Here is a 27,711-nt window from a genome sequence, read left to right on the forward strand (position 1 = left end):
TTGGTTGATACGCTGGAGGGAAGGGATGCCATCCAGAGGGACCTCGACACGCTTGTGAGGTGGGCTGATGCCAACCTTATGAAGTTTAACCATGCCAAGTGCAAGGTCCTCCACCTGGGTGGGAGCAAACCCAGGCACAGCTACAGGTTGGGCAGAGAAGGGATTCAGAGCAGCCCTGCAGAGAAGGACTTGGGGGTGCTGGTTGATGAAAAAATGAACATGAGCCGGCTTCAGTGTGCGCTCGCAGCCAAGAAAGCCAACTGTATCCTGGGCTGCATCAAAAGTAGCGTGACCAGCAGGTTGAAGGAGGTGATCCTGCCCCTCTACTCTGCTCTTTTGAGACCTCACTTGGAGTATTGTGTGCAGTTCTGGTGTCCTCAACATAAAAAGGACATGGAACTGTTGGAGCAACTCCCGAGGAGGGCCACGAGGATGATCAGGGGACTGGAGCACCTCCCATATGAAGACAGGCTGAGAAAGTTGGGGCTGTTCAGCCTGGAGAAGAGAAGGCTGCATGGAGACCTCATAGCAGTCTTCCAGTGTCTGAAGGGGGCCTACAAGTATGCTGAGGAGGGACTATTCATCAGGGACTGTAGTGAGAGGACAAGGGGTAACGGGTTCAAACTTAAACAGGGGAAGTTTAGATTGGATCTAAGGAAGAAATTCTTTCCTGAGAGGGTGGTGAGGCACTGGAATGGGTTGCCCAGGGAGGTTGTGAGTGCTCCATCCTTGGCGGTGTTCAAGGCCAGGTTGGATGAGGCCTTGGGTGGCATGGTTTAGTGTGGGGTGTCCCTGCCCATGGCAGGGGGAGTTGGAACTTGATGATCTTAAGGTCCTTTCCAACCCTAACTATTCTATGATTCTATGATTCTATGACTTGCAGAAAATAAGAGAGATGCTTATTAGTTTAACATACTGATGACATTTTACAATTCTGGAAATATTATGAACTTTATGTTTCCATACAAACATTACTTATGAAATAGTACATATCTTCAGTTTTAGGAATAATTTGTATTAGACTACATTCCATCCTCTCTCCCCTTCCAATAACATGAATTTCTGGGTTTGGGAATTAGGATTTCCCCTATATTTGGTACAAAAGCACATTGCATAAGAGGTAAAAAAACCTGAGGTTTGTGATTTAAAGAATTTCCTTTCAGTTCTTCCTAAGATATGTAAAATAAGTTTCTCCTCTTTCCCTCTGTTTCCTAACAGAATGATTGAAGAGCATGTATCTTCATATATAGGTTACCTATGATATTTAACATAAATAAAATGGAAAGCACTTGGCAGAATTTTTTCTTTTCATCACAGCTTATAATTCAGAACCCAAATGTCCTGTGTTTTTAGCACAATTAAATACAATCTATTACACCACTGACACAGCGGAAATTCATATATTCATAGTAGGAAAAGAGAAGACTAACTAGCATTTCAGATCTGTGCCTGTTTCCTGATTTTCTGAGACTTCCGTTCCTCAGTTTTAACTGCAATTGCTTACTCAACCCTTTGCTGTAGGTCACCATAACTCATTTCTTCAGGCTCTCTCCAATTGAATCACATGTCTCTTGGTTATGGTGCCTAGAGATGATCACAGTATACTACCTAAAAGTCTGATGGATTATGAGTAATCTTGAAGGATAGAATAATTGTTATTAAAAAAAAAAAAAAAAAGAGGAGGAATTTTATGTGCATTTCAAAGCACATATTCTGCAGGTGCCTTGATCTCAGAAGTAAGATTTGATCTCAGAAAGAATATGCGCCATGCTGACCTCCATACTAGATGGGTTTACTTACTACAGAACACATTCTGTCCCTAGTTGCAGGTGCCGAGTTCACACTGACTTTGAAAATGTCAAAATGCATCAAAGTTAGATTCATTTTAAGATCAATAAGCTTCCAGAGGTTCAGGGTAGCATATACATTTTAGTTTCTCTTTTCCCCAGCTTGCAATGCAGAACTAACAGTACATATAGTTTCAGCTTTATGCTGAAGGCAGAACAGAAATCACTGCATCTATCAGTCTGTGTAGACAGAACCCTAAATACATTTTATGGGGCTGTATAGAATATACATAAGGAAGAGCCTTAAAGTAGGAATGATGTGGTTAGAAAAGGAGCCAACTGGAGGGCTTAGAGGTGAGGATTAAAGAGCAGAGCAGTATGGGTTACAATTGTGGTGGGTGTCTGCGATAGGCCACCTTACCAGGAAGAAAAATGGGTTGAGACCTTTTACATAGGTACAAGTTGCCTCATGTTCACAGGCCCAGGCCAAGGCCCCCATGGGAGACCAGTCTTATTATTTGCTGGAAGGCAACACAGTAAGTCATAAGCAATATGCTGTAAGTTCCTGGATAGCACTGATGAAAGGTCCCTGGCGTAACTGATAGAGGAGCCAATGAAGACATGCTCTGCTGGACCTCATGCTCACAAAGAAGGAAGGGCTTGTTGGGAAATGAAGGTTGAAGGCAGTCTTGAACTTCAGGAGAACAGACTTTAGCCTGTTCAGTGATCTGCTCAGAATAAGGATAAGGTCCTGGAAGGAAAAGAGGTCCAAGAAAGTTGGTTGGTACCCAAGGATCACTTCCTGCAAACTCAAAACTGGTCCATCCTGAACAGCAGGAAGGCAGGCAAAAAGAAGGCCTGTATGGATCACCATGGTCCTGTAAAGATCTCCTGGCAGAAGTCAAACATAAAAAAAGACTATACAGAAAGTGGAAGCATGGACAAGCAACCTCAAAAGAATATAGAGGCACTGTCCAAGTGTATGAAGATATGGTTAGATAAGCCACAGCCCACTTGGAGTGGAATCCAGTGGGTATGTCAGTGGGTATTTATATTTTTGAAGCTAATGTAAATTGTGAATTCAAAACTTTTTAATTTGCAGAGTGCTGTTTTGTGAAAAAGGAGTTACTAGCTATCATAATAAAATTATACAAGGAATCTGGCAGAAAAATAGTTTAGATTGATTATATATAAAAGCAGTATTAAAAGAGAATTATTGTGGCTGGAAAGTCAAGAATTTGAGACCTTTGTTAATAAAATGTTCAAGAATGGGGGGTTGCATAGGAATTTCTCATACTTTTAAAAGGCTGAGTCCATGCTCAGCTCATATCAGTTTCGTAAAATACTTTATAATGAACAAAAGTACATGAATGAAAATGAGGAATGTGCAGTGATGTGAAAACCAATTCCCTTGCAGATCCCCCACCAGCATGTGTGGCAGCTTTTACAGGAGCAGGGGAGATGTCAAATGCTAGGCCTCTCTGACAGAATATCTTTAATTCAAAACAAAACAAGTCATGTTTTCTAAGAGAATTGTTTCCCAAATATGTTTGTTCCTACGATTTCAAAGGGTTTACAACTGGTTTATTCCCTCTAAATTTTAATGTTTGTTATTTAAACCAGAAGACCTAACTTTCTTTCCTTATGTATAGAGACTGACAGTCTGAAGTTCGCTGATTTAGGATTATGAAACAAAAGCCTAAGAATTAATGGCTGAGTATTCACAGTAGACATATCAAATCAAACAGATTGTTCTTTTATTTACAATTTTCTAAGGCTCTATGCCCAGGGCTTTAAGATGTTTCCTGAATTTTTATTACATTTTACTCTCTTGTTTTACCTGAAGATTAAAAAAAACAGTCAAGGTACAATACATGTATCCTACTAGATTTTAGGATTTCTTTTTTTTTTTTTTTTTTTTTTTTTTTTTTTTCCATTTTTACTGAAAGGAGAATTGCATGAAGTCACTCAGATTTCAGTCTGCTGAAGTATACAATCTTACCATGACCCAGTAATCTTGAATTTAGTCTGTGTAAGAGCTGTAAATGCATAGGATAACATTTTTTGTTTGTATATTTTTTTTTTAACATAGGAAATAAGCACACATCATGTTAATTTTCACACTTTCAAAATATTTCAGATTATCAAACTTTTCACCAGAAAACTAATTGTCCTTTGCTATGCTTTGAACTCAGTAAATTTCAAGACTTAAACCTGAAGTTCAGCAGCTGAGAACTATGACTATCAATTGCCTTTTCCTCAGCTGCTCCTCATTAACAGCACAAAGTGGTTTTAGCTAAAGCCATCCTTATCTCCTAATATAAAAGGAATAGTGAGTGGCTGAATTTTGTAGTTATTAGAAAAATAGTAGATCAGATCTTGTTTATTGATTTGTAAAGAACAGCCTTGTACTGCTTTGGCACCTCTGAGTCAGCGAGAGAAAAGAAAGAAGCTTTTCAGCTCTTGGGAGGAGAATTGCTGGGTAACATTAAAGAGGGTCTTATAGAAGCCAGTTTCCTTTGATATGCAGTCAAATTGGATGTGCTTGGAGTCAAGGTCAGGAGGCTGTGGAAATGCTATGAATATGGTGGGGGAATTAAAGGAGTGTTATTTTAATATTGTATTAAATGTATGCTTATTAATACAGAAAATTGCTCTTTTCATGAGAACAGCCTTTAGTGAAGCAAATTTTGGAAAAGGAGATTGGGTGTCGTTTTGCTGCTGCACTGAATATAGCTGTTAGATGAGAATTTTCTATTATTTTCCTTCTCTTCTTACCGATTTTCCTCAGAATCCAGGTGTGTTCAACCATTACACAATTGTCTTAAGCTCTTTATATTTTGTATTTTTTTAACTAGTGATCTTATTTATATTGTCTCATGTTAATAAGTATTAAAACTTGCTACTCACACACCTTCATATAACTTGCCTGCATTTGGGGGTGCATAATTATATAATTAGTGTCTATATATTATACTGCATGTGCCCTTAGATGCCCTTACAGAAAGGATATTATTTTGACCTCTAAAAAGTTTCTGCTGTTGCTGTGTTTCAAATAGTAATTTGAAGAAGTTAAGCTGAAATGTAAATGCCTAATTTCCCTGAGTGGAATAGGTGATATCTACCTGGCCTCCTTCCTCCTCTATTAATGATCTTAAAATAGAGAGTGTGTTAATTTGACAAAATAGAACTTAATGAAACCCATTCCTCCTTCCCTATTTGAAGTTGTGTTATTGGTGGATTGAAAGATGTTCTAGTATTTGCTATATTTGGTATATTTTATTCAGAATGTGAAAATATTCAGAGAAATCTTGTGAAGAAAAGTTTCCTGTTCTTTTAAGGCAATATGAAAAAAAGCAAACAACAAAAAAAAGAATTCTCTCTTCACATTATGTTGGGATGCTGACACGTCAGTAAACCTAGCAATAATGAATTGGGAAGGAGAATTAAATTATTTTTTTCTATTATAATATTAATAAAGCCCTATCAAAAGAGCACATAACACTATTAAATCTTTTCAATGGCAGCATGATCTGGCTTATAAATATGGGTAGTCGAAACTGTTTTTCATTTCCATGAGTGCCAAAGTCAAAAGGATATCTTTTTTCCCTAAAAGAGTAAAAGTCAACTTGAAAACTGAAGAGACCCTAATGAAGTGTGCAGAGCAAACAGAGAAAAAAGAAGGAAAAAAAAAAAAAAAACCACTGAAAAACCACCCACCACTTATTGCCTTACTTAGCTTGGCAAATTAAGATATTTCTAAGGAGATACATCTAAAAATTATCCAGGGTGGGCTCCGAGAGATGTAACATGCAAAGATATGTCATATACAATTGTATAGACTTATTATTTGCTAGCTTCATGTTTTTAACTACCTTGACTTTTCAGATAATGTCACTGGTGTCACATGTAGAGTTGGCTTTTCTGTGGGGTGGGGTTTTTGTTTGGGCTTTTCTGTTTCATTGTGGTTTTTGAAATGAACACAAATAACTACATTCAACACAATGGGTTTGAATTCATTATTCTGTAGTGTTTCTTCTCAAGCACTTGCATCTCTTCCTAGCCTTTTAGGAGAAAATTGACAGTTACTTTCAATTATGACAACGTGATCACACAACAAGAGGCTAAGGGATGTTAATTTAATCTAGTTTTGTAATAAGCTTCTTTATTTTCTTGCTTATCAAATATTCTGAAAAAAAGTAAATATTACAAATATGTGATTGCAGTTTAAAATTAGAGCAAGGAGAGAATTATTAAATCTTTTTACAAGAAATAGTCTTTGAAAAATAGCAATGCTTGCAAGCAGGGAGATATGAGTGTATAATGCATTTTTCTAGCTGCTTCCCTAGTATCGTAGCAGTTGAACTAAACTACAGAACATCACAAGTGTTTTGGTTATGGGGTCATTTAGGAAGAACTGTAGCTGTTTATGCCTTTTGCTCAAGAGTGTGCATCTGCACATTTACCACTAACATGGACCAGGAAAACCAAACACAGTTAGAACACTAGATGTCTTTAAGAAGCACTTCAAGAGACATTATTTGAGTATATCAGGAAGGGAGATGCATAGCATTTAATCAATACCTAACATTTTAGTATGCTTTGTTCTTCATAGAATCATAGAACAGTTAGAGTTGGAAAGGACTTTAAGATCATCTAGTTCCAACCCCACTTCCATGGACAGGGACTGCACACACTAGACCACATCGCCCAAAGACTCCATCCAACCTGGCCTTGAACACTACCAGGGATGAAACATTTACCACTTCTTTGGGCAACCTGTTCCAGTGCCTCACCACCCTCACAATAAAGAACTTCTTCCTTATGTCTAACCTAAACTTCCCCTGTTTAAGTTTAAACAGGTTACCCCTTGTCCTACCACTGCAGTCCCTGATGAAGAGTCCCTCTCCAGCATCCTTGTAGTTCCACTTCAGATACTGGAATCTGGGTGACCAAACAAAGAACTGTGATAAAGAAGTGAATTGACTTGTAATTCAGGTGTGATTCATGAATTAGAATTTGGAACCTGTGGAAGTCAATGTCTGAATTGCCTCAGTGCTAACAAAGGTGGAGGCATTCACCCATAACTTTCCTATTTACCTGATGTTTTCTCATGATATATGTTCACTGACCACTTATGACTATTTAAGATTCACAAAAAAAGACTTTTTTTGAATAAATTCCTTTCAGAGTTCATTGAATGTGAATTATCTTGAGTGTGCTGAGCACAAACAGACGTTTGACGAGTCACCTTCACTCATACAGCATTGGAGCTACTCATTTTGTGGAGTACATTTTAGCTCAGTGATCAGAAATCATCTGCCTGGAGATAAGTGCCCCAGCTGTAGTTTTTTCTACAGAACTTGTTCAGTTGATCAGCAGAGCTATGAGGAAGAATGAGGAAGGATTAAGACACTGTGCTAGACCTAGGCTGTAGGGAATTTCCTGTATGGAATTTGTACATGGAAGAATTCAAGATTCGTGGATTGAGGAACCTTATTTTTTTAGCTCTTTGCTGAGGCCGCTTACCATTTGCAGGCATAACCTTAACATGATGGGGTACAGCTCCTTCCTACTTCACGTTCTTCTGAACAGCTCAGTAACTCCAGCACACCTTTACAGTTGGTGTTAGGTACTCTTTGAGAACATGGAAAAAGCTGACAGTCAAATAAAAAAATCCTTAATTTTCCTTCTTGATCTAGGCCTGTTCTGCAGTGTGGACATAAACACAAAAGAATGCTTTAGATGTAATAAAAATGTTCTCAGTTAAACCACAGAAAATTTTTTTAAAAAAAAAAAAAGTTTAGTAGTTGACCCAAGCCAAATCCATCCCCTACATTATATAAAGTACTTATAAACTATTCCAAACAACTATGTGACATAGCTTTGCTTTTGTTAGTGCTGTAATTTGTTTATCTGAACCTGATTATATATTCAGTTCACATGGGTGCATCCAAATTATGGGAAACAGGACTTGTTTCATCAGTTTTTCTGTAAAGGAGAGGAACTTAAATTTTTATTTTGTTTTTTAAATTTGTTCATTTGTTTAGCAGAATCTGTTTAAGTTCCATGTCAATATCACTTAAAATTGGTATAGGATTTTTACTATTTCTGTATTCAGCTTCAAATATAATGTTTACTGCACTACTGTGGCTTTTTCTTTTGTTATGATTGAAAGAAGATAAACATTACATAAATCAGTGGCTTAAATAATGGAAATGTATCTCTCTTCGAGCATGTAACCTCAGTGAAGAAAAGCAACAGTTCAAGTATCCCAATTACAGAAAATCCTCAAGTTTGTTTTCAAGTCAAAATCAGATATAAAAATATCTTGGACATTAAAACCAAATCTTAATTTTCTTGATTCAGATAAAATAATAGCTGACTTTTTAGAAATCCACCTATTGATGTGGTTTATTTTCCTTAGTTAACATTACTTGTGAAGAAATCCTGTAGAAAGTTTTACGTAAAAGATACCCAAATGCAATCCATAGTCCTATTTTGCATATTATATACTGTACATCTGGGCAGGATGGGAAGACGAATCAAAAGTATGTGAAACCCATGGCTTAAGATAAGGACAGTTTAATAACTAAAGTGCAAGATAATACTAATAGGGAAATAACAAGGAGGGAGATATAAAATTAAAAGAGAAAAGAAAAAATAATAGACAACAGTGATGCACAGTACAATTGCTCACCACCTGATGACCAAAACTCACCCCAGCCTGGCTGGTATATACTGAGGATGATGTGCTGTGGTATGGAATACCCCTGTGGCTAGTTTGGATCAGGTGTCCTGTCTGCTTCCACCCAGCTTCCTGTGCCCCTCCTCACTGGCAGAGCATGAGAGACTGAAAAGTCCTTCATCAGGGTAAGCATTACTTAGCAACAACTAAACATCAGTGTGTTATCAGCATTATTCTCAGACTAAAGCCAAAACACAGCACTGTACCAGCTACTAGGAATAAAAATAACTATCCCAGCTCAAACTAGGACAACATCTTAGTCTTGGTAATATCCATAGAGACTGACTGTGATAATCTTCCTTGCTCTGCCATTAACAGTGATTTCATCTTTTGGCACCTAAGGTCCTTTCCAATCCTAACCATTTGATGATTCTATGAATATATCAATAAGTGAAATTTCCTGGCAGCAAAATGGAATAACTTTTTGTGTTCTCAGGTGATATTTCCTGGAGTATACTCAAGGTTTCCTAATGTTTCATTCATCTCCGACTGACAATCTGCCTCTAGACAGAGGTATTTTGTAGCCCACATCCAAGGCTGTTCAATTTAAAAGTTTACCCTAAAGCGTGCAAGGTGGTTTTTTTTGCTGGATGTGTATATATGGCTAAAAATTGCAGTTTGGTAATTTTGTGCAGCTCAAAGCCCACCTGGATATTTTGAAGGGATTGAAATCTTCAGTTTTAGCATACTTAAAGAAGTTGTGCGGGCTGTGAGCTGGCAATATTCAGGCATACCAAGAGATTCCCATACTCTGCTCTTGTCACAAGCTGGCTGCTGTCATTTTCCTATCTGAAACACTGTTTTCCTCTTTATTTGTAGAGCTGTCATTCTCTTTGGAGATTCTGCATGCCAGGCAGCACTTTTCCATCCTAGTTGGTTTATTGAAAAACTAACTACTAGAGAAGGAGCCTTATGTTTCTAAAGTAAACAATAATGTCCTAATGACAAAATAGATGTGTTATGGGGTTTATTTCAAGAGGATTCCAAAAAGCATATACAATTCCATTAATTTTTTGCAGTATTGTTTTTTAGTTGCACATGTTTGGTTTATGTTTAAGATTATCTTCCTAGTCTTCATTGAAAGGCCATTTCTTGACTAAAAGCAATATAACATTAATTCTTGCTTCCTTACTGAAGCTAATGATATTGATGACCAGAAAGAGCCCTATCGTTGTTTTCTATGCACTTAGACTTCCCTAGCTTATGAATTAGGTGTGAACTCAGGCCCAAAGGCAGTCCCTAGTGTGAAGCATTTCTTAACAGAACATCTGTCCATGCAATTCACTCTGGGTTTTAACTGTCCTTTACCTAGGTTTCTTCTGTCCAAGGTTTCAAAAGTTAACCACGGTTCAGCCTCATCCTAGGCTTAGCTTTATCTAGCTAAGCAATCAGCAAGATTAAAGAGAAAAAGCACAGGTTTTAGGACCGAGCCTTAAACCTAACGTAAAAATGTTACTCTGTGAGCAATTCTGGATTCAAGAAAACAGTAGAAGAACAAAGGCTATGTGGTGAAATGCTGGTAGCTGAGCTATGTGGGGATGTGCTGGTCAATGGGGACTAACAAAAAAATATCACATTGGTTGTGCCTGTATATAGGAAGCCAGAGGACAATCGGAGAAATGGAGGAAGCTGCAGGAAAAGCATCTGAAAAAATGGCTTGAGGAAAGAGAGGGGAGGCCTTTTGGTCATAGTGGCAATTTTGAAACTGTAAGCAGAAAAATCATGTCCTGATGTTAAATTTCTGTTCTGTTTAGTGAAACAAGATTTTGGGTGCTAAAGAATATTTGGCAAAGAAAGACAACCGTATCAAAGAGCTAGTCAATTCTATCATTATGTTTCTCTTCTAACTGACCATGCCCAGTTATTACAGAATTGCTCCTTCCTACCACCAATCAAAAAAATCTTTTCAAAATGTGGATCGCTTTTTACTTAATTTTTTTTTTTTTTTTTACTTTACCTGTTTATTTCCTTGTTATATACCTCAGAATTAGGATGATAAAAACAGAACAAGCACTTTTACCTACTTCTTTGGCAGTGTTGACACAACATGTTTCCTTACAGACATTGTTTACATGAAGTAAATGTTTCTTACCAGTTATTTTACTTAAAACATTTCTAAAATATTCTGTCATTACTTTCAAATATTTTGCCTTGCTTTATGTGATCCTATTCTTAGGTCTAACTTGATTATAGCATCCTTTTAGCATATAGGCTATAAAGCTGCTAGTAGATGTAGTTTGTACACTATTGAACCTTACGGCAACCACCCCCTCTTAGCTGTTTGCTTGATACTTTACTGGGATTTTCAAGGGTAAAGATAAAACCAACATTACAACTACTAGCATCTATGGTTTTGGTACACCAGCCCAACAAAACGTTAGGAACAACATGTTCTTTAAAAGACTCTTCAAAGAGAAGGGCTGAGGGGCTAGAATTTGACTGATTAAAAGAACAGAGAAAGGTTTGTACCAGATGCTCTTTGGTTACCCTCATTTCTGAACTCAGCTAAAATATGGTTATCATGTACACATTAAAAGAGATTACTTTTCACATGCTGATTTATAATACTGAACTCTCAGAAAGTACTTTTGAGGTAGTGCTGTAAAAGTATTGATGTAGAGGAATGTTTCTGATTTCAGTACTGGCAAGCAACAGTCATATTCTCTTGAAGTCAGGCCAATTTGCTCTGCTTTTATTTGTCAGCCTTTCCATTTTCAACTTGTTCTTGCATCATTTAAAGAACACCAAAACCCAATACCAAATTTTTTTTTACCTCCTTTCCTTTGGATAAGACATTAAATCTCAGTTAAGCCCTGAGGGGTAATGATTGTTGCAGGAGCCTGCTTAATTTTAAACAGAATGTTCTCTAATGGGAAAAGCATCTGACTAGAATTGCTACTTGTTACTTGTTTAGAAAAGAGTCTTTTTTATTTTCCTCCTCTCAACAGGTGGCCATTGATGAGCGCATCAGGCAACTGCACGAAGCTCACAGGGATTTTGGCCCTACTTCCCAGCATTTTCTTACCAGTAAGTAATTTCCCATTTTTCTTGCTCAGCTTGCATATGCAGTTAATTGATATTTTTGCAGCCACGTGCTGGTTATTGTTGCTATGCGTTTCTATTTTAGACTGTTTATAACATTTTTCTGGGTTGTTTTTTTTTTTTTTTCATTGCTGGGAGCAGAAGACTGTTAAATAAGTTTGTATAGTCCAGGGTAAAAAGAAAATATCTGCCAGTATCAAGTCTGTTTTTCCATACATCTGTCAGTACAAGGCTGGTCTTCATTGTTTGAACGTTCCCTTTTAGGACTAGTGAATTAAAATATTAAAAATTGTAAGAGTTTCTGATGATTGTAACCCACAAAGGATTTTTTTTTTAATACATAAATAAATTTGGTTTATATGTTCAAAGAAATATTTAGCTCCAAAAAGCAGCAAAATAAGACCTGCAAGAAAAATATTCTGCAGAATTTTATCACTTAGAGCAGTGAGAGGATCAAAACCATCATGGGAAGGTTGGAAAAAGGATGGCAATTCAATAAACTTTTTACAACTCTGCAGAAGATATAACTGCCAGCAATATTCCCACTCCACCTCCACATGCACTGTTTTGTCAAGGATGTTTTGAAGTATACTGAAAGACAACTTGAAACACCCTCAGAGCTCTAGGGCAGTGACTAAAGTGAAGCTTCTTAGAAGCCATTTCTTTCCTATTGTACTTCAATTAAGGAAAGTAAACAGTAAAGCTTTATTTAAGAGATTATATCAGCAGAAGAGAACACAGTCACAAGATAAGGGTCTCCTACATGCAAAGGGACAAGCTATCCAGACATCGGAAATAGATGTTGCTGTTATTGCACAGCTAGTTCACAGGGGGGTAGAAGACAAACTTTTCTTCAGCTGATACTACACTGAAATTTTAATTGGCTAACCATTTTTTTACGAAAATCTTAATGGAAAACTGAAAATTCACAGTGGGGTGAACTATAAATTCAAAACCAGAGTTCATGTTGTGCCATATAAGCATAATGCAGGCTCACAAGGATTCAACTCTGCATCTTATTTTATCAAAATATAATCCTGTGAAGAAATAAGCCCTATTTTTGTAATTTCTACTACTTTTTCAAAATATCTCTTAATTAACTCTTGATCACTGGGAATAATTTTTCAGCTCAAGATATATAACAACAAATCAGACTTATCAAGATTGAACATGTGAGAGTTGTTATGAGCATTTGGTATGAACACAATATGTAAGTAGGTGCCTGTTTTCCTTATGACACACAATGTATTTCTGGTGAAAGAATAAATTTGAAGGGTAAGTTAAGCAATCCTATATTGCAATCTGGAAGAGACTGGAGTGACCTGTCACATTATCACATTGAACAACACATCATTGTTCTCTGTGCCGGTGCTGAGTGCAGCTGGGAAATGTGGGGTAGTTATGCCCTAGCCCCATTCTGCCTTACTGCTGATAAATGAGATCAGTCTAAAAGTTGCTCAGTGTTATAATAGTCACCTCTTTTAGCCCACCCACCATTAGTGAGACACTTGAGACAACATGTTATTCTTCTGTGTGTTAACCAGAGCCAGCAAAGAGTCATTCTAGACACTTCTCGCTACTTGCGGACTGCTTTAAGAAAAGGAGCCAGGTGAAAATGTGCTTTGGAAATAGCCAAATAATTGAGAAAAAAATGGACATGTGGGGAGTTTTGTTTGTTCTCTCTTTCTTAGATATATGTGCAAATGCATATTCTTACATGCGCATGCAAATGTTAGTTATTTGAAAATATCCACGGAATCCTTCCCAAGTATAAGTATGCAGTCACTGAAAATTGCTAGTGCATCTACTAGTCCCATCTTATATATGCTTAAAATTCCAAAAGTGTGTACTATTAATACACCTGAGGAAAATACCACTCTTTTACATACTTTTCATTACTCTCTCTGCTGCATCTCTCCTCTGAGGGAAGCACATCTGTTGGAGATGTAGCACTGCAGGAGAGAGAGAGTGCCAGAGTCTTTGTCATCGAGCACTAGTCCTGTTTCTATATCTATACTTTTGGGGATGAACAAGTCAACCATAAGGGTTACCAAACAGAATTGGGCAGGTCAAATGAAGGTGATTTTAATGGCTTGTGTAAGTGATCTTCCAGTGGATGGCAAACAGAGCCCAGGTTGGATCAATCTGGCTGTGGCAACAATGGTGTAAAGATGAATCATAGTAATTCTGCTCTTTTAGATTCAACTCAGAGACCATTTTTAGCTAAGGAGCTGAGACATAAGATCAGTGTAAACTGTAGTAAGTAAGGAACTTAAGCAATTTATTGACTGTTTCATAACTAATTTATATGCAAGTAATAATCAGTTCATCCTCTCAAACTCAGAATCAACTTTCCCTCTGCCATATGTGCTTGCTCACCTTAAGATGTGAGTGATGATCTTCAGCTCCCAACTGTGTTTATATACTTATATGAAAAATTGTCCTTTTAGAGTCAATTTAACTTTAAGTAGTTCTGCAAAAAGAGTGGTACTGCAGTCAAGTTCACATAAAATCGGTGACTGAATTACATTTCTGTCCTATCTGGAAGAAATAAATATGAGCTACTAACCTGTGGTGATGCTTTTTATGTGTTTGTTATTATTTTATATATAAAAATTATGGCATCATCTTTCTGTCTCTGCTTGGTTGGAACTGAAGCTGCATAGGGGTGTTGAGAACCTAGCACAAAAATAATTAGTGATACAGGGTCTTCATATTTGTCCTGCTCTGTGCGGGCAAGGAATCAAGTGGCAGTCCCTGTTTCTAAGCACTTGTGCCCTGTTTTAAAAGCTATTCTTATAGCTATTTCTGAGAGAAGTGGAAAGAAAGATGTGAACTGGTGAGATAAGGAGTGAAAAACGGGGATCTTCTGATCAGTCCTTCATGCTTCCCCAAACTCATTTAATTCCACTAGTCTCCACAGAGTCCCAGGTCCTCCTCTGTTTATTCCTTTATTCCTGGTTTATTATCTAAGGACAGAGGCTCCCAGAATTCAGAGCAATAGTAGTTAAGATATAGCTGATAAACGTTTTACATGTGTAGAACATTATATCCACAGAATGACTTTGTTGGGTTTGAAGGTTTTGGGTTTAATTAGAATGATCTAAATTGGGGTGTAAAAAAACAAAATTAAAAAAAAAATAGCAAATCAATTAAAAAATCTGGGATCCTTTCATGGATGATGGTACTTAGTTTGAAAATTGTATACAGTAACTGAAGTGTGAAAAAGGGTACCTGCAAATTTCAAGCATAATGCCAGCTTCAGGTTTCAGTGACTCCTCTGGAATAATTTTACTTTTTTGAGTTCTCCTTTATTTTCCTCCATGATGCTGCCTCTTACAAAGTATGGGATTCATTGCCTCTTCCTGGAGGACCCACCTATATTTGTCACAACAGTTATTACCTCTTTCTTTTTGAGATGCGATAAATGAGAGGTAGGAGTGATGTCAGATTAGTTTTAATATAATTTGCTGTGCTAGCCAGGCTCCCATCAGTCCTATTTGTAATGTGATAGCTCATTCACGTGCATTACTTGTGATAGCTGAAAAATAGAAGGTATTACATCTTCTAAAAGCATAAGCAAACCTTGTAATTTACTGTCCAGCTCCAGCATGATAGTATGTATGGCATGTCAATGAAGTGAGTGCATGAAATAGTGCTCAGGTATAATTGCCAATTACTTACAAATGTGACATGGGGAGACCCCAGGCACAGCTTGTGATTTCCAGTCTCAGAGAACACAGACTTTCAGCAGGTGAAGAACCTGAAAATAGCAGAAAAGAAAGAACATTTACATTTGCAAGCCTAAAAGGCTGGTTTACATCTAGCTGACGTTGTGTGATTTGTATTTTCCAGGCTACAAGCTTCAGCTACATGGGTACATCGGTATCAGACTGTTACATCTGCATACCTAAATATGCGCTTGGAACTATACTTTAACTTGAGATACCTAATTATATGTTTAAATTTTGGACTTCCAAGCAGGAATTTCTTCACTGAAAACGTAGTCATGTATTGGAACAGGCTTCCCAGGGAAGTGGTGGAATCACTGTCCCTCAAAGTGTTCACAAACTGTGTAGATGAGGCCTTCAGTGATATATAGTTTAGTGGTGGTCTTGGCAGTCCTGGGGTAACAGTTGGACTTGATGATCTTAAAGGTCTTTTCCAACGTATTTGATTCTGTGATTTTATGATTCTATGACCTCAACATGAAATGAGACAGCCATGGCAGCTTCCATTCAGAAACAGAAAGGTTACAAACACTGGAGCCAACAGTGTGTATTGCAGTCTAGTGATCAGAGTATATCTGCTGTATTTTATGTGGACAATTGTTGCTTGAAAATAAAAAATATGGTCTCTGGAGTGGGCTGTATAACCTAGGTCTCTCCTTCTCCAGATAAGCTCAGAGCTGTTAAGGTTCTGATCTGGGTTTTTAATTCTTTCTGTGCCTTTGTGTTTTCCACCAGTTATTTAGGCCACTATCCTGAATAAGTGGGGATGTGGGTTTGACTTCTTTCAAGCTGGGAAAAAAGTCAAATACTTGCATCCCACACCTTTTGGGCAAGTGCTTAGATTATTATGCAAAGCAAAGATTAGTGAAGCTATTTCTTGCATAGGCAGACATCTTTAAAAGGGCAAGTCCTCCTAATAAAGACATCTGGTTCTAAAAAGGACAGGGCTCTAGGACTCTTAAGACACTTCACCCATCTGCCTAATAGATTTATTTTCCAGTGCTAACAGCTATATTTTTTCTCTTATTTCTCACTGCATACATTATACTATCTTCCAGATATCACTTTTGACATGCAGACATTGAAGACCATGTCCATTCATCCATGTCTTCAAATATATGATTTAATATTTTTAGCTATCACATTTAATGTTTTGAATAGAAAATATTACCAGGTAGTAAGATAAAGACAGAAGAAAAGTGGCTACAAAAGCATCAGCCTAATTCTGAGAACTCTCTGGAGGAAAAGGGATTTTATATTCCATTTAAGTATGGCCATATTAGCTAGAAGAGCCTGATTGCTAGAAAACTCTTTTTTTTTTTTTTTTTTCCCTACTTTTATAGTATTAATGCAAAATGACTGCATGTGCTTCTGAAAAAGGAAAAAAGAAAACTAATAAAGTATGAACAAAAAATGGTCACGGGTCTTGTCACTGCTATTATCATGGTGAATTCATAGTAGCACTGAGCACCAATTCAACCTCAAGGTTTGTGTGATGGGTAAATTCGGTTTAAAGTCTTCAGTCCATTTACTTTCAGTCCTTGTTAGATTATGATGTCTATACCTATGACTTTTGGTAGTGCTAGCCTTTGTCTGACTGCTAAAGTCTTTTAAGAGAAATATAACATCAGCCTATTTTGAGAGAATCTCTATACTTCTGGAATAAAATTAGTAGAATTAATTTTACAGTAAAAATATGTCATCAGGTCATATGATCACCAGTCCTAGTCTTGTGGGCTTTAATTTTTCCATTATATTTTCTTCTCAGGAAAACCACATAGAATATCTCTTTAAAAATTAATTGTATATTTGGTTTACAATGAAATAGGATTTATGGATTTCCAGCTGTTATTCCTATGTTTTCCCCTTCCCTGCGCTTTTGGGCTAAGTGACCCTTTCCAATATAATATATTGCGATGTAAATTTCTGAACACTTTCTGAATACAATGGTAAAATCAGTTTTCAAATTATAATGTTCTCCTCCTCTCTTTTCCTGGAAGCAGACAATTTTTCCTTGTAATTAATATCTTGTATTTGTGAAGGCTTCCAATGAAAAATACCTTAGAATGGTAGTTAAAAATAATTCATTCTCCCTTCTGTTCTTGTTTTCATTTGTCATCAATTTAAAAATGCAGTCTAGCATTTATTTTAAAGCAGATTTTTTTTTTCTTTTTTTTTTTGAGAGAGAGAGAGTAGTCAGGAGAATTGCTGTCTTAATTATTTTTCTTCTAGCAGCCTAATTAATTTCTGGATTTTATCTTTGGTAGGTAGACAGTCCTATATTCTTCAATGCTAAAAAATTTGCAGGCAAACAAATATTATTTTTTACTTTGGATAAGACTCAAAATATGAATTATTGCTTATTATAATTTTGTCCAGCATCTGAATTTATATGTTGCTAAGAAAAAATCTTCCCCCCAATATTTTATATTTTTTTTAGAGTAACATTTGGTCTGTGAAGCCTAAATGAAAACTACTTCATGTTTTACATTGCTAAGTTTAACTCTGATCTACTTAACCATGCACCCATATCGTCATGGGATGTACATTGTGTTTACTCTTTCATCCTCAAACTCCATGACTGCAATACAATAGGCATATTTTATATATATATATATATATATATATATATAAAATATATATACATATATTGGATTCTTTCTGTTATGTTTTGCTCTGAGAGACATGGAATATTTACCAAAGATATATTTTTCTATTTACCTAATTCTGTTTACATAAAAATAACCAATTTGATTAGGTCATTTTATGATCTTATTTGACGAGCCAGTTTTAGAGGTTTTAATTTAAAATCACAGGAGCAGAACAGAAGTAGCGGTATAAAGTACCTGTAACTTGGGTTATGTGGATCAATACAGACTATACTACTTTACTGTATTTCGTGCAGTATTTCTGTATTAAACAGGTAGATGCTTGTATTTTTGCCATTTTACATTTACATTTGTGACATTTAAGAAAATGAGCAGTAGATGGATTTTATATTTTGCTTTACAAGTGGCTTTTGGAAAGTTCTGGAAAATCTGTTCATGATTAAAGGTATGCATTGTTTAGGTTGTATCATGTAATGTGTATCCTAGGCTGCAGGTGAGAAATCTTAAATTGGCCGTAAAATTTCCAGCAGGAAATGGAGGATGGAGAAGCCTCTTTTATAACTTGTAAAATGAGAGTCATTGTAATTGGCCCTGATCACATAATAAGCTTTTTCATGACTAAAAATCCCTTCTTCAAATTGGTTAGAAGTTCTTTGAAAATGGTATAGTCAGAGACTGTATGTGTGCTGTAGCAGCAGACGGTGCTGCTAGTGTTGCAGGGAAGAAGTGAGTGTTTGCTTGGGTTTAAGAACAGCAGAATTCAAGCTGAGAAGGAGCTATCTCAGAAATGCTCATGAATGCATCCATGTGTGCACTACTATGAGCATGGGCTTGGAGCAGAACAGGCTCCATGCTGTGTAGTCCTTATGAAAGACAGGTTTTGATTGATGTTCCTGCCTTGTAACTTCTAAATTGTGTAGTTGATGTATTCTGACATCAGTTTCTCAGCTACACAGTGCAACACTAGATCTCAGTGCTACGCAATGCAGACTGATTGTCCTTTGGTCTCGCTTAGTACAATAATAAATGCACATAACTTAGAAATCAATTCTCTGTAAATCAGAAGGGAGAGGGAATCATATTTTACAGATATATACTGACATTTGTTGCAAAGGGTCTCAAAGAACTAATAAATTATGCAAACACTTCTATCATGCCACTGTCATGCAGGCATATATATTGGAAATGGCATCCTGCCAGCATATATCATGAACTGATAATGGAGGGAAAACATTGCTTAACATATTCTCTCAGGATGAGACGCATAAGCTGTTTACAGTCTGTGGAGAGCAATATCTTCTCATTTATAATGGTGTCATTTGAAAATAATTAGAATAGTACATGATGCATCTTCTTTGAAAGTTCAGGGTACCTTACATAGATGTGAACTTCCAGTTCTTGGGAATCAGAGTCTTTCCAGATGCAGAGACTGTCTCATCGTTTCGTCTTCCCTGCCTGCCTTTATCTGAAGGCACCAACTCCATCCCTTGTGACAGTGAAAATAATTGGTATGAAACCAAATTTTATATGAATAAATAAATAAATTTCTAGCTCTGTGTTTGCATAAAGATACTAATGATGATAATGCTAGGTAGAACAATGTAAGTCATGCAGGTAGAGTTCCTAGGCTGAATCAATGAATTAACATTATTAAAACATGAACATAATTAAGCACCTTTCTGAATTACAGCTACTGTGGCCACCAAGAGTGCAGCTCTTGACTGTGAACATAAAAATAAGCTCAGCTTTAATTATCATAATGCTGATGCTGGAATGCATATATTATAAACATAATAGATTTCTAAGAAAAAAAAAAACTAGAAGACACATGTAACACTGCATGGCATCTGGGTACTAGGCAGTGCTACTTTGTGGTTTCTTTCTTAAAACTGTTTCACAATACTTTAACCCCCAGTTACAAATAGGATTCACAAGATTTTATTCATATTTAGAACTGAAAATGTAAACTCATGCCATTATAGAGTGACTAAAAGTGTGGGCTGACTATGTAAACAAGGACCACTAAGAGTAACTTCTAAATGTGACCGTACTAAATTTATTCTTTAAATAGCTGGGGAAGAAATAATTTACTATTAGTAAACATACATGTATTTTTCATTATGTTTGTAGTGCTAAAGTGAAATATTTACAATTATTTTTCAACAGATAAAATTATGCTATCATCCCATTTAATATTTCATTCACGTTCCTGCATAGATTAAAACATTGCTGATGTTCAGAGAGCCAGCATGCTACCATTTCATTTTACATTCTGCAAACAAATAAGGATGTACATGGGCTTACTGTCAAGAACTGTGTTCACCTAGGTTGAATACACAAAGCAAGTAATATGTATTAACACACCATCAGAAAGAAAATAAACTCCCAAATTAGGTAACCATTAAAATATTTATCAATATAAATAAAGCACAGGGAAATTTAAATTCACTCTTAAAATGCCTATGTTTTGTTGTGGTATTTAATGTTAGCCAACAATATTGCAAGTACCTGGGTGTATGGTAATGTGTTCTTAGGCTGTGCAAGCCAGAACAATAAAACACTTTTGGATTACACTTAGCAAACAGGAAGATATATGCTTCTTGACTGCTGTAGCACACAAGGATACTACAGTGTCATATAAGAAGAGTCTTTGCTAGCAAGAGTTTCGGATTTATTACTAAAATGGTCTGAACCATTGGTCTGAATTAAATATATATGTCCATTACCTGCACTAGCTTTTTAATGGATAGTAAATCTGTACTGGTAACAAGAGATAAGAAACAGCTGTTCTCAGCCTCTGGGCTTCTGCCAAAAATGAAATGATTATTCTCTTAGCATAGCTGTAAAAGTACCATGTATTTTGTCAACTCAAATTTATGCAAGGCTAGAATCATCCAGAAAACCAAAAGTGTGTTATAGACAGCTTCACAGCAATCTCTTGAAGGAACACTAAATCCAATTTTGCAGAACATCATGGAATTGTTTGTTATTCCTGTAGCACTTAGTTCTCATGAAAGCAAAGTATTTCTTACATTTCTAATGTATCAACAGCACTACCATATGTAAGATTCTGTGATAGTAAATTAGGACTGGAAAGCTCTTGCCCAGATTAATTCAGAAACAACAGAAGAAATACACCTTCCAAGAAAATATGCAGCAATGTATTCTTTCATTTAGGTAAACCTTAAAGTTGAAGAACTGCAGCTCAGTGGTATTTCTATTGGGAATATTAATGATTGTTTAGGAGAGAAATATGTAAAGTCAGTTTTTAGTTAATACTGAAGGATATTTTACTTTCAAAAAATATAACTTGGTGTAATTCTATTCAAATTAGTCCTGAGATAATACCAGTTCCCAAGGGTAAGAAACCTTATCATTGTCACTGAGTAGGAATTTTAAAACTATTTGATGGAACACATTAACACTCAGGTTAGTATTACTGAATAAAAACATACAAAGGAATTACCAAGGAATTAATAGTGTAAAAATTCAAATCTATATCTAACTCCTTCGCTTCAGTTTCCTACCCCCAGACTGTGATTTGTTGACTTTGTTAAAGTATCTACATCTTGGGAGTGGCGTTTTTAAAGTATCTATTTTGAATAAGAGAGGGGAAGAAAATACTCAGAACCAAATAGCAATTATTAGTCGTCTTGGTAACAATTGGTCTCCTTTGTGAACAGCAAGGGTCACTAAAAAGAAGAGTTACACTGGGTAAAGCCAACAGGCTGCTTTTTCCCCCACTAGATCACTTTCCATATATTTTCTTTTTTAATCATTGTATTAAAAAAGCAAAGTCTTGGTCCTACTGGGCTTGACAGATAACAAATTCTTAACAAAAACAATTATCTTTCCAATTATGGCCTAAACTCTCAGTTTTCTCTGCCTCTAATAAAGCTTATAATAAAAAAAATCATTTACAACTGTTCTGCCAGCAATGAGTTTTATACGAAGCATTGTTACAAAATATTTTCATTATATTGTAAACTGATGTTGATATATAACACTGTGATAGCCAAGAGTGAGTAATGTCATTTTCTCTCCATTTCTTGTGATCACACTGTCATTTTCCCCATTATTTGCTGTTATTGGAAGTCAGTAAGACACAATTAGTAATGTAGAGAAATAAAAATGAAATTGTTCTCTGTTTAGAACAAGCCAACATGAGAAAAAATTAAATACTTGGATGGTCTCTCAGTGTAAGTTCAGTCAATGTAAAATGTAAACAAGCACATAATTCTGTTCCTAGAAGGATGCAAAGCAGTGACCACACAATGAAAGAAACTGAAGAAAACTCAGTCACATTAGCAGGAGCAACCCTGCAAAAGAACATGCCAGACAGACTGTGCACTCTGCTTCCTATCTGTCCTGTAAGCTTAGTAGTCAAGGAGGGGTTTTTTTTGTGTATAATCTCTGCTGCTGAATGAGTTCAATTTCTCTCAGATTAGGACAGAAATTTCAGAACAGCAGGTTAATCCATCCTGCCTTCATGGGCAACTGAGCAAGCAGACCTGTATCAGCACGGCCAAGTGTAAAACAGTAATTCTAGAGATTAACATTGTCTTTCCTGTTTGCTTTGAACTTGACCTCCATGTTTCTGTTCTAGGTATGTTTGTATGTATGACTGTATGTTTGCAGTTTTTTATTTATTTGTTTGTTTGTTGTTAACAGCTTCTGTCCAAGGCCCCTGGGAGAGGGCAATCTCACCGAACAAAGTGCCGTATTATATCAAGTGAGTATAAATAGTAATTCATTCCAGCTATTTACATTTGTCATTTAAGAGGATAGTTAGTAATTTTCTTAGATTTTTGTGAACTGCTCCTATGTTGTCTAAATGGAAAAACAAAAAGGAATGAAGGGTGTAATACATTTCAAATAAGTGTGCTAGTTATTTAAAAGCCCAGTTGGATGCACTGATTTGTAAGTTGTTTTGGTTTGTACTACTGTTAAATCACCTGCAAACTAAGAAAAGCTTTGGGATCTCTGGCTTGAGGAATGACAAGGGACAAATTAGTCCCTATGGATTGTTCTTTTAGAGTTCAGTTCCCAAATTAATCTAGTTTGTTTTAAGAGATGTATATGCATAACAAATGAGAAGAAAATTAAAAAAAAATAATAATTTTGAAGCACCTGCTTCTAATGCCCTAAACAGAACCACTACACAGCAGATAAGAAAGTTTTATTACATTTCCTTTCTCTTTTTACTTCTTTATTATCTGTAATATGTGCCTTGAAATAATTGTATGTAATTTCTGACAGAAATGTGATGCAACACCTGTGACTGAGACTGTAGTGCAAGTAACTGAAACACAGGTGTTGTTTAATACACACATTCACACGGTTTCTTGTTATTTTCCCAAAACACTTGGCAAACTCAACTAGTGTCATTGAAGCCACCTGACTGCAGATGACTCTTGCAATGGCACTTCAGTTGCAACTTTCACAACAAGGTGAACTACTACAGTACCTTCAGAACAAGCATTTTAGTTACACATGAAGAAGACTTAAGTCTGTAGTGCATTCAGAGGTACAGTTATACCTGGCTAAGTTTCCTTAATTTTGCATTGAATTTATAATTTTTCTGATGTCTGTATTTGGCTATGAATAATGAACAGTCACAAGGAAGCTAGAAAGCTCTATCAAGGAGGAGGGACAATCTACAGTAGACAAATGCTAGAAAGCAAGTTGATACTCTGGCATGTAAGGATCATTTATGGCACAACTATGAAGGAAAAGATCTTCCTTTTCTCTTTGCTCTAGTATGAGTTGCCGTTACGGGGAGAGATGCCTTGGCAGTTCTTAATGTAGGCACAAGATGCATTTCATGCTGTGCTTCCCAACTCACTCTATGTTACTCGTGCCCAGCAGCTATGGGTAACTGTTGACCCTGTGCTAAAATTGCCAGTGATGCTCTTGCTTATTCCTTACTAGTTTTTAGTCTTCTGTTCCAGGCCATTTACACATTCAAACGAATAAATATGTTTCATTCTGTTCAGTTTGGAAAGTGTATTAATAGCCATAATGAGTTGTAGCATTATGTCATGGATCCTGACGACTCTACCAATTTGTCGCAAATGAGTGATTTAGATTGCTTTAAGAATCACTGTCAAAGGTATTATTAGTAAAAGTGGATTTCATGTGATTTTGTAAAAGTGTGACTAAGCAAAATTTGATGGCAAGGTTCACACCGTTATTTACTACATGGAAGAAACATATGGAGGAAATTGAGTTCAGATTGAGCTAGAATGATTTACGCAGAGACTGGAGACACAAAAGGGTGAGAAAGACCCTCCCGTTAAGTCACAAGGTTCAGAATGGACCCCCTTGCTTTCTAAACTCCTTCTCCAAGAGGAGTCTAGGTGTGGCTGGATCCAGACTTAGTCCTAGACTTGGTCAATAGTTTATGTCTAAAGGGTTATATATGCAAAGTTTGTAATAATTGAGTAGTTACGTTTAATACTAATGTTTCAGTAGTATTAATTCAGTATGCTGTCAGTCACTTACCAGGAGCTGTAGCATGTAAGGGGTCTCTCTGCCTTGGGCAAGGAAGGATCTCTTAGCCTCAAGTAAATAATCTTAAGCCTTAAGAGGTGCCCCTGCTCAAGGGGATAGTCACCATGCAATCCAGCTGCAATTCAGGCAGAGCTCAAACTGGGCTCATCCAAGTATCTGCTGTTGGTAAAAGGTGTCTCTGCCTCAACGAGCAACCTTGAGAGGTATCCCAGCTCAGGGGAGGTCATCACCATGCAGCACCGCTACTCAGCTGGGAGAGCTCAAAGGCAACTCACGTAGGCTTTCATGGTTATGGACCATGTGGTGGTTGGCTCGTAGTCAAACTGCATACAATGGGAAAGGTATGCAGGAAAGTCCTTATACCCACAACTTGCTTTGTTCCTTGATAAATGAGCCTTGTAAAAGCCAGCTGCTATTCATGCAGTAATCACATGATTGGTGTTCCAAGCTCATGTGCACCGATGTTCACTGGGTCACTCTGCTCCATTGTGGGTTTCCTACAGAAATTCTTGGCCCATCTACAGCTCAGATGTTTAACTTCTTGGAAGACTGTACCAAAGGAGTGCTAGTTTGGTTAAGAGGTTAAGTGCATCCAATGCACATTACTCGTTTAATTAAAGTTTAAATTCAGTCACATCTTTTACAGAAAAACTTGCTTTCCTTGAGGTGTAAAACAAAATGGTGAAGTTTTAATGAGCCCTAGTAAACTGTTGCATCTATTTCCTTCTCCAGCTGCCTTCAGCCATTTTTCTTTTCATTAATTCTGATCACTCATATTTCATATTTGCACACAACTAGATTGTTTTCTGTACCATTCTGGCTTTTAAACTTAGCATATTAATTTCTTTAATCTTTGACCTATTATTTTGGTGTTAGTTGTTAATTTTCTAAAAGAGCTTCCATGAAGACTAAGCAGCTACAGATAGCATTCTCCTCATGTTTATATAATTTTCTTTCTGTCATTGATGTAGAATATTAGAGCTAGCCCCCTTCATCAACCAGATTCGCTAGACATTTTATTGGTTTTCATTTTTTCTGGTTTTCTCTTAATACTTAACTGCTTTATCTCATTTTCACATTTTGAGTGACATAGCATTTGATAAATCCATAAATCAGGCACTACTTAGTGCTAAATCTTCAGCAGCAATGTTTGCTTGCTGCTAGGTATCTTCAAGCCTTGTGATTTTCCTGGTAAATAGTTCATGTTTATACAGTTGATTAATCTGTAGCACCTACTTACCTCTAAACTATCACTTCAATAATTCCTTCTTGAGATTATTCACAACAATTTTATTTTTTTTTTTTTTCAAATTGTAGTCCTGTAGGCATCATTGCCATGGAAAATATAATTGACAGTGTACAACCTGTTTCAGTATTCCCAGGCTCTGCCATTTTCTAGTTTCTTGGCCTTCTTTCATTAGACTGCATGAAAATTGCAATCTAATGGCCATGCACCAGCTGCTGCATTCTGGTGGATTTCCTTCCACCCTTTATGTGCTTCCCTCCTTATGGAGATGATAAGCTAGGCCAACAGTTCAGCACCACCTCTCTCTTCCCCAGCAAGCTGAGAAATCACATTTTTGTGTTCCAGGACAGCAGAAGTATCATGGCTTCCCAAGTACCAAGTGGACATTGCTTCCTGGGTACCAAGCACATGCCCAGCACACAAAATGCTACTGAGTTAAAAAAACTCCATTTTGCCTCTGGATTAAAACATTTAAAATTGCTCAAAACCACACTTTATCCAACCCTTTTCTTTTTGATCTTTTTATCCCTTGATATATTCCTTGTGTCTAGTACAGGATTTAAAGCTTTTATTAGATTAAAAAAAGGAGAGGAATATAAAAAAAAATAGTTTTCAGTTTAATTAGTCCTATTCTTTGAAGACCTTGATCCTACTCTTACTGGAGTTAAACCCAGAAAATGGGTAGGTAGAAGCAGGCACAGGCATGTCTGTACTCATTAATAATGCTTTAGGTATTCATTAAAATTTCTAAATTTAAGTTTTTGGAAGACAAAACAGGCAATTACTGTACCTCGGAAATCTGAAAAGCAAATGGAAAAAAATGCGTAGTACAGAGACTACTGAATGTGCATTGAAAGATTAAAAAAGTCTGAAATTCCAAAAAGGACAGATAATGAAGGTAGGAGTCTGAAGATTTTAACATCATAATTCAGGTTGAATCACATTAAGCAGAGCTCACCCTATGATGAAAGGGATCTCACGTATGCAAGCATACACATGCACATTCTTATCTTTCAATGAAGCAGATAGAGGGGCTGCCCCAAAGCAATGATAGATAGCAACATCATATGTCTAATTTGGATTTTGCAACACCTAAAGAAGCATTCAGTCATGTTACACAACCCAATTCCTCTTCAGTGTCCATCCTCCTGGGGCACGAGGGAATATTGTGCAGCTATAGTCTGAATCATGTTGGCATCTCTCTTGTGTATGGCTTATCCTACACTCAATAGCCATGTCCATTACGCAGTGCTAGGAGGTCTCTGTTGCCTTGGAGTAAAGAGGAGATGAATTGAAGCCTGCAACATACTTTGTCTCTAAAAGAAATAATTGAGTAGTCCTGCCATTATGATGTGTTGAAATTTAGTAGGTGTGACTCCTGTATTTGTACTAATCTTTGACATTATTCTTCCTCTCTATAACTGACTTGCCAGTTAATAGCGTCTGTCTTCTTACCCTCTTGCTGTGCCTATTCTTTTGAAGGATTTAAAATGCTTCTGCGAAAATACAGTAGTCTTTTATCTCAGCACTTCCCACAAAGGAAGCCTTCCAAGTTATTTCCCAGCCAAGCTTATTTTCTTATACAGATTATGGGAGTTCACTGAACTTTGTCCTGCTGAGGACAAAGCTGGATTCTCAGGAGCATAGATTTGACTGCTTGAGAAGATCTGCATGAGGCTATCTATACAAATTAGCTATGCAGTGAGCTAATTCCAAGGACTGTGCATCTCCACTTGCTTGTTCTCTTCCACATTGTAGTTTCCTATGAGAATATTTGACTTGCATTACATGTATCAGCTTGTGACATACACTTTTGCTAGTTTTAGATTCTGCAGTCTTTCCGTACCACACTAGAGATCTAGCAGACCAGTTTCTATAAACATACTTCTTTGTTGTCTTAACTTTTAATCTCCCTTTTAATTGTTATTAACCATGCAGAATTTCAACACAGAAAAAAAGCTAAGAGCCCTGAGTTTTCATTGTAAAAGCAAACAGGTTAAGCCATGATTCTTTCATTTTTGTTCAAGAGAGGCAG

The 27,711-nt window shown here is 36.6% G+C and overlaps 1 protein-coding gene across 1 annotated transcript in view; it reads left to right on the forward strand.

Annotated features, from left to right (window-relative positions):
* The window catches only part of DMD (dystrophin), a gene marked incomplete at both ends in the record, with an annotated part of 1,114,107 nt that overhangs the window by 977,861 nt on the left and 108,535 nt on the right, over positions 1–27,711 (forward strand). The window contains 2 exons of the mRNA XM_080612996.1: positions 11,484–11,562; positions 22,589–22,649. Coding sequence (XP_080469122.1) covers positions 11,484–11,562; positions 22,589–22,649 — 140 coding nt within the window. The remainder of the gene's footprint in view (positions 1–11,483; positions 11,563–22,588; positions 22,650–27,711) is intronic.

The sequence above is a fragment of the Psittacula echo genome, assembly GCF_963264785.1.
Source record: "Psittacula echo genome assembly, chromosome: 3".
Classification (NCBI taxonomy): Eukaryota; Metazoa; Chordata; class Aves; order Psittaciformes; family Psittacidae; genus Psittacula; species Psittacula echo.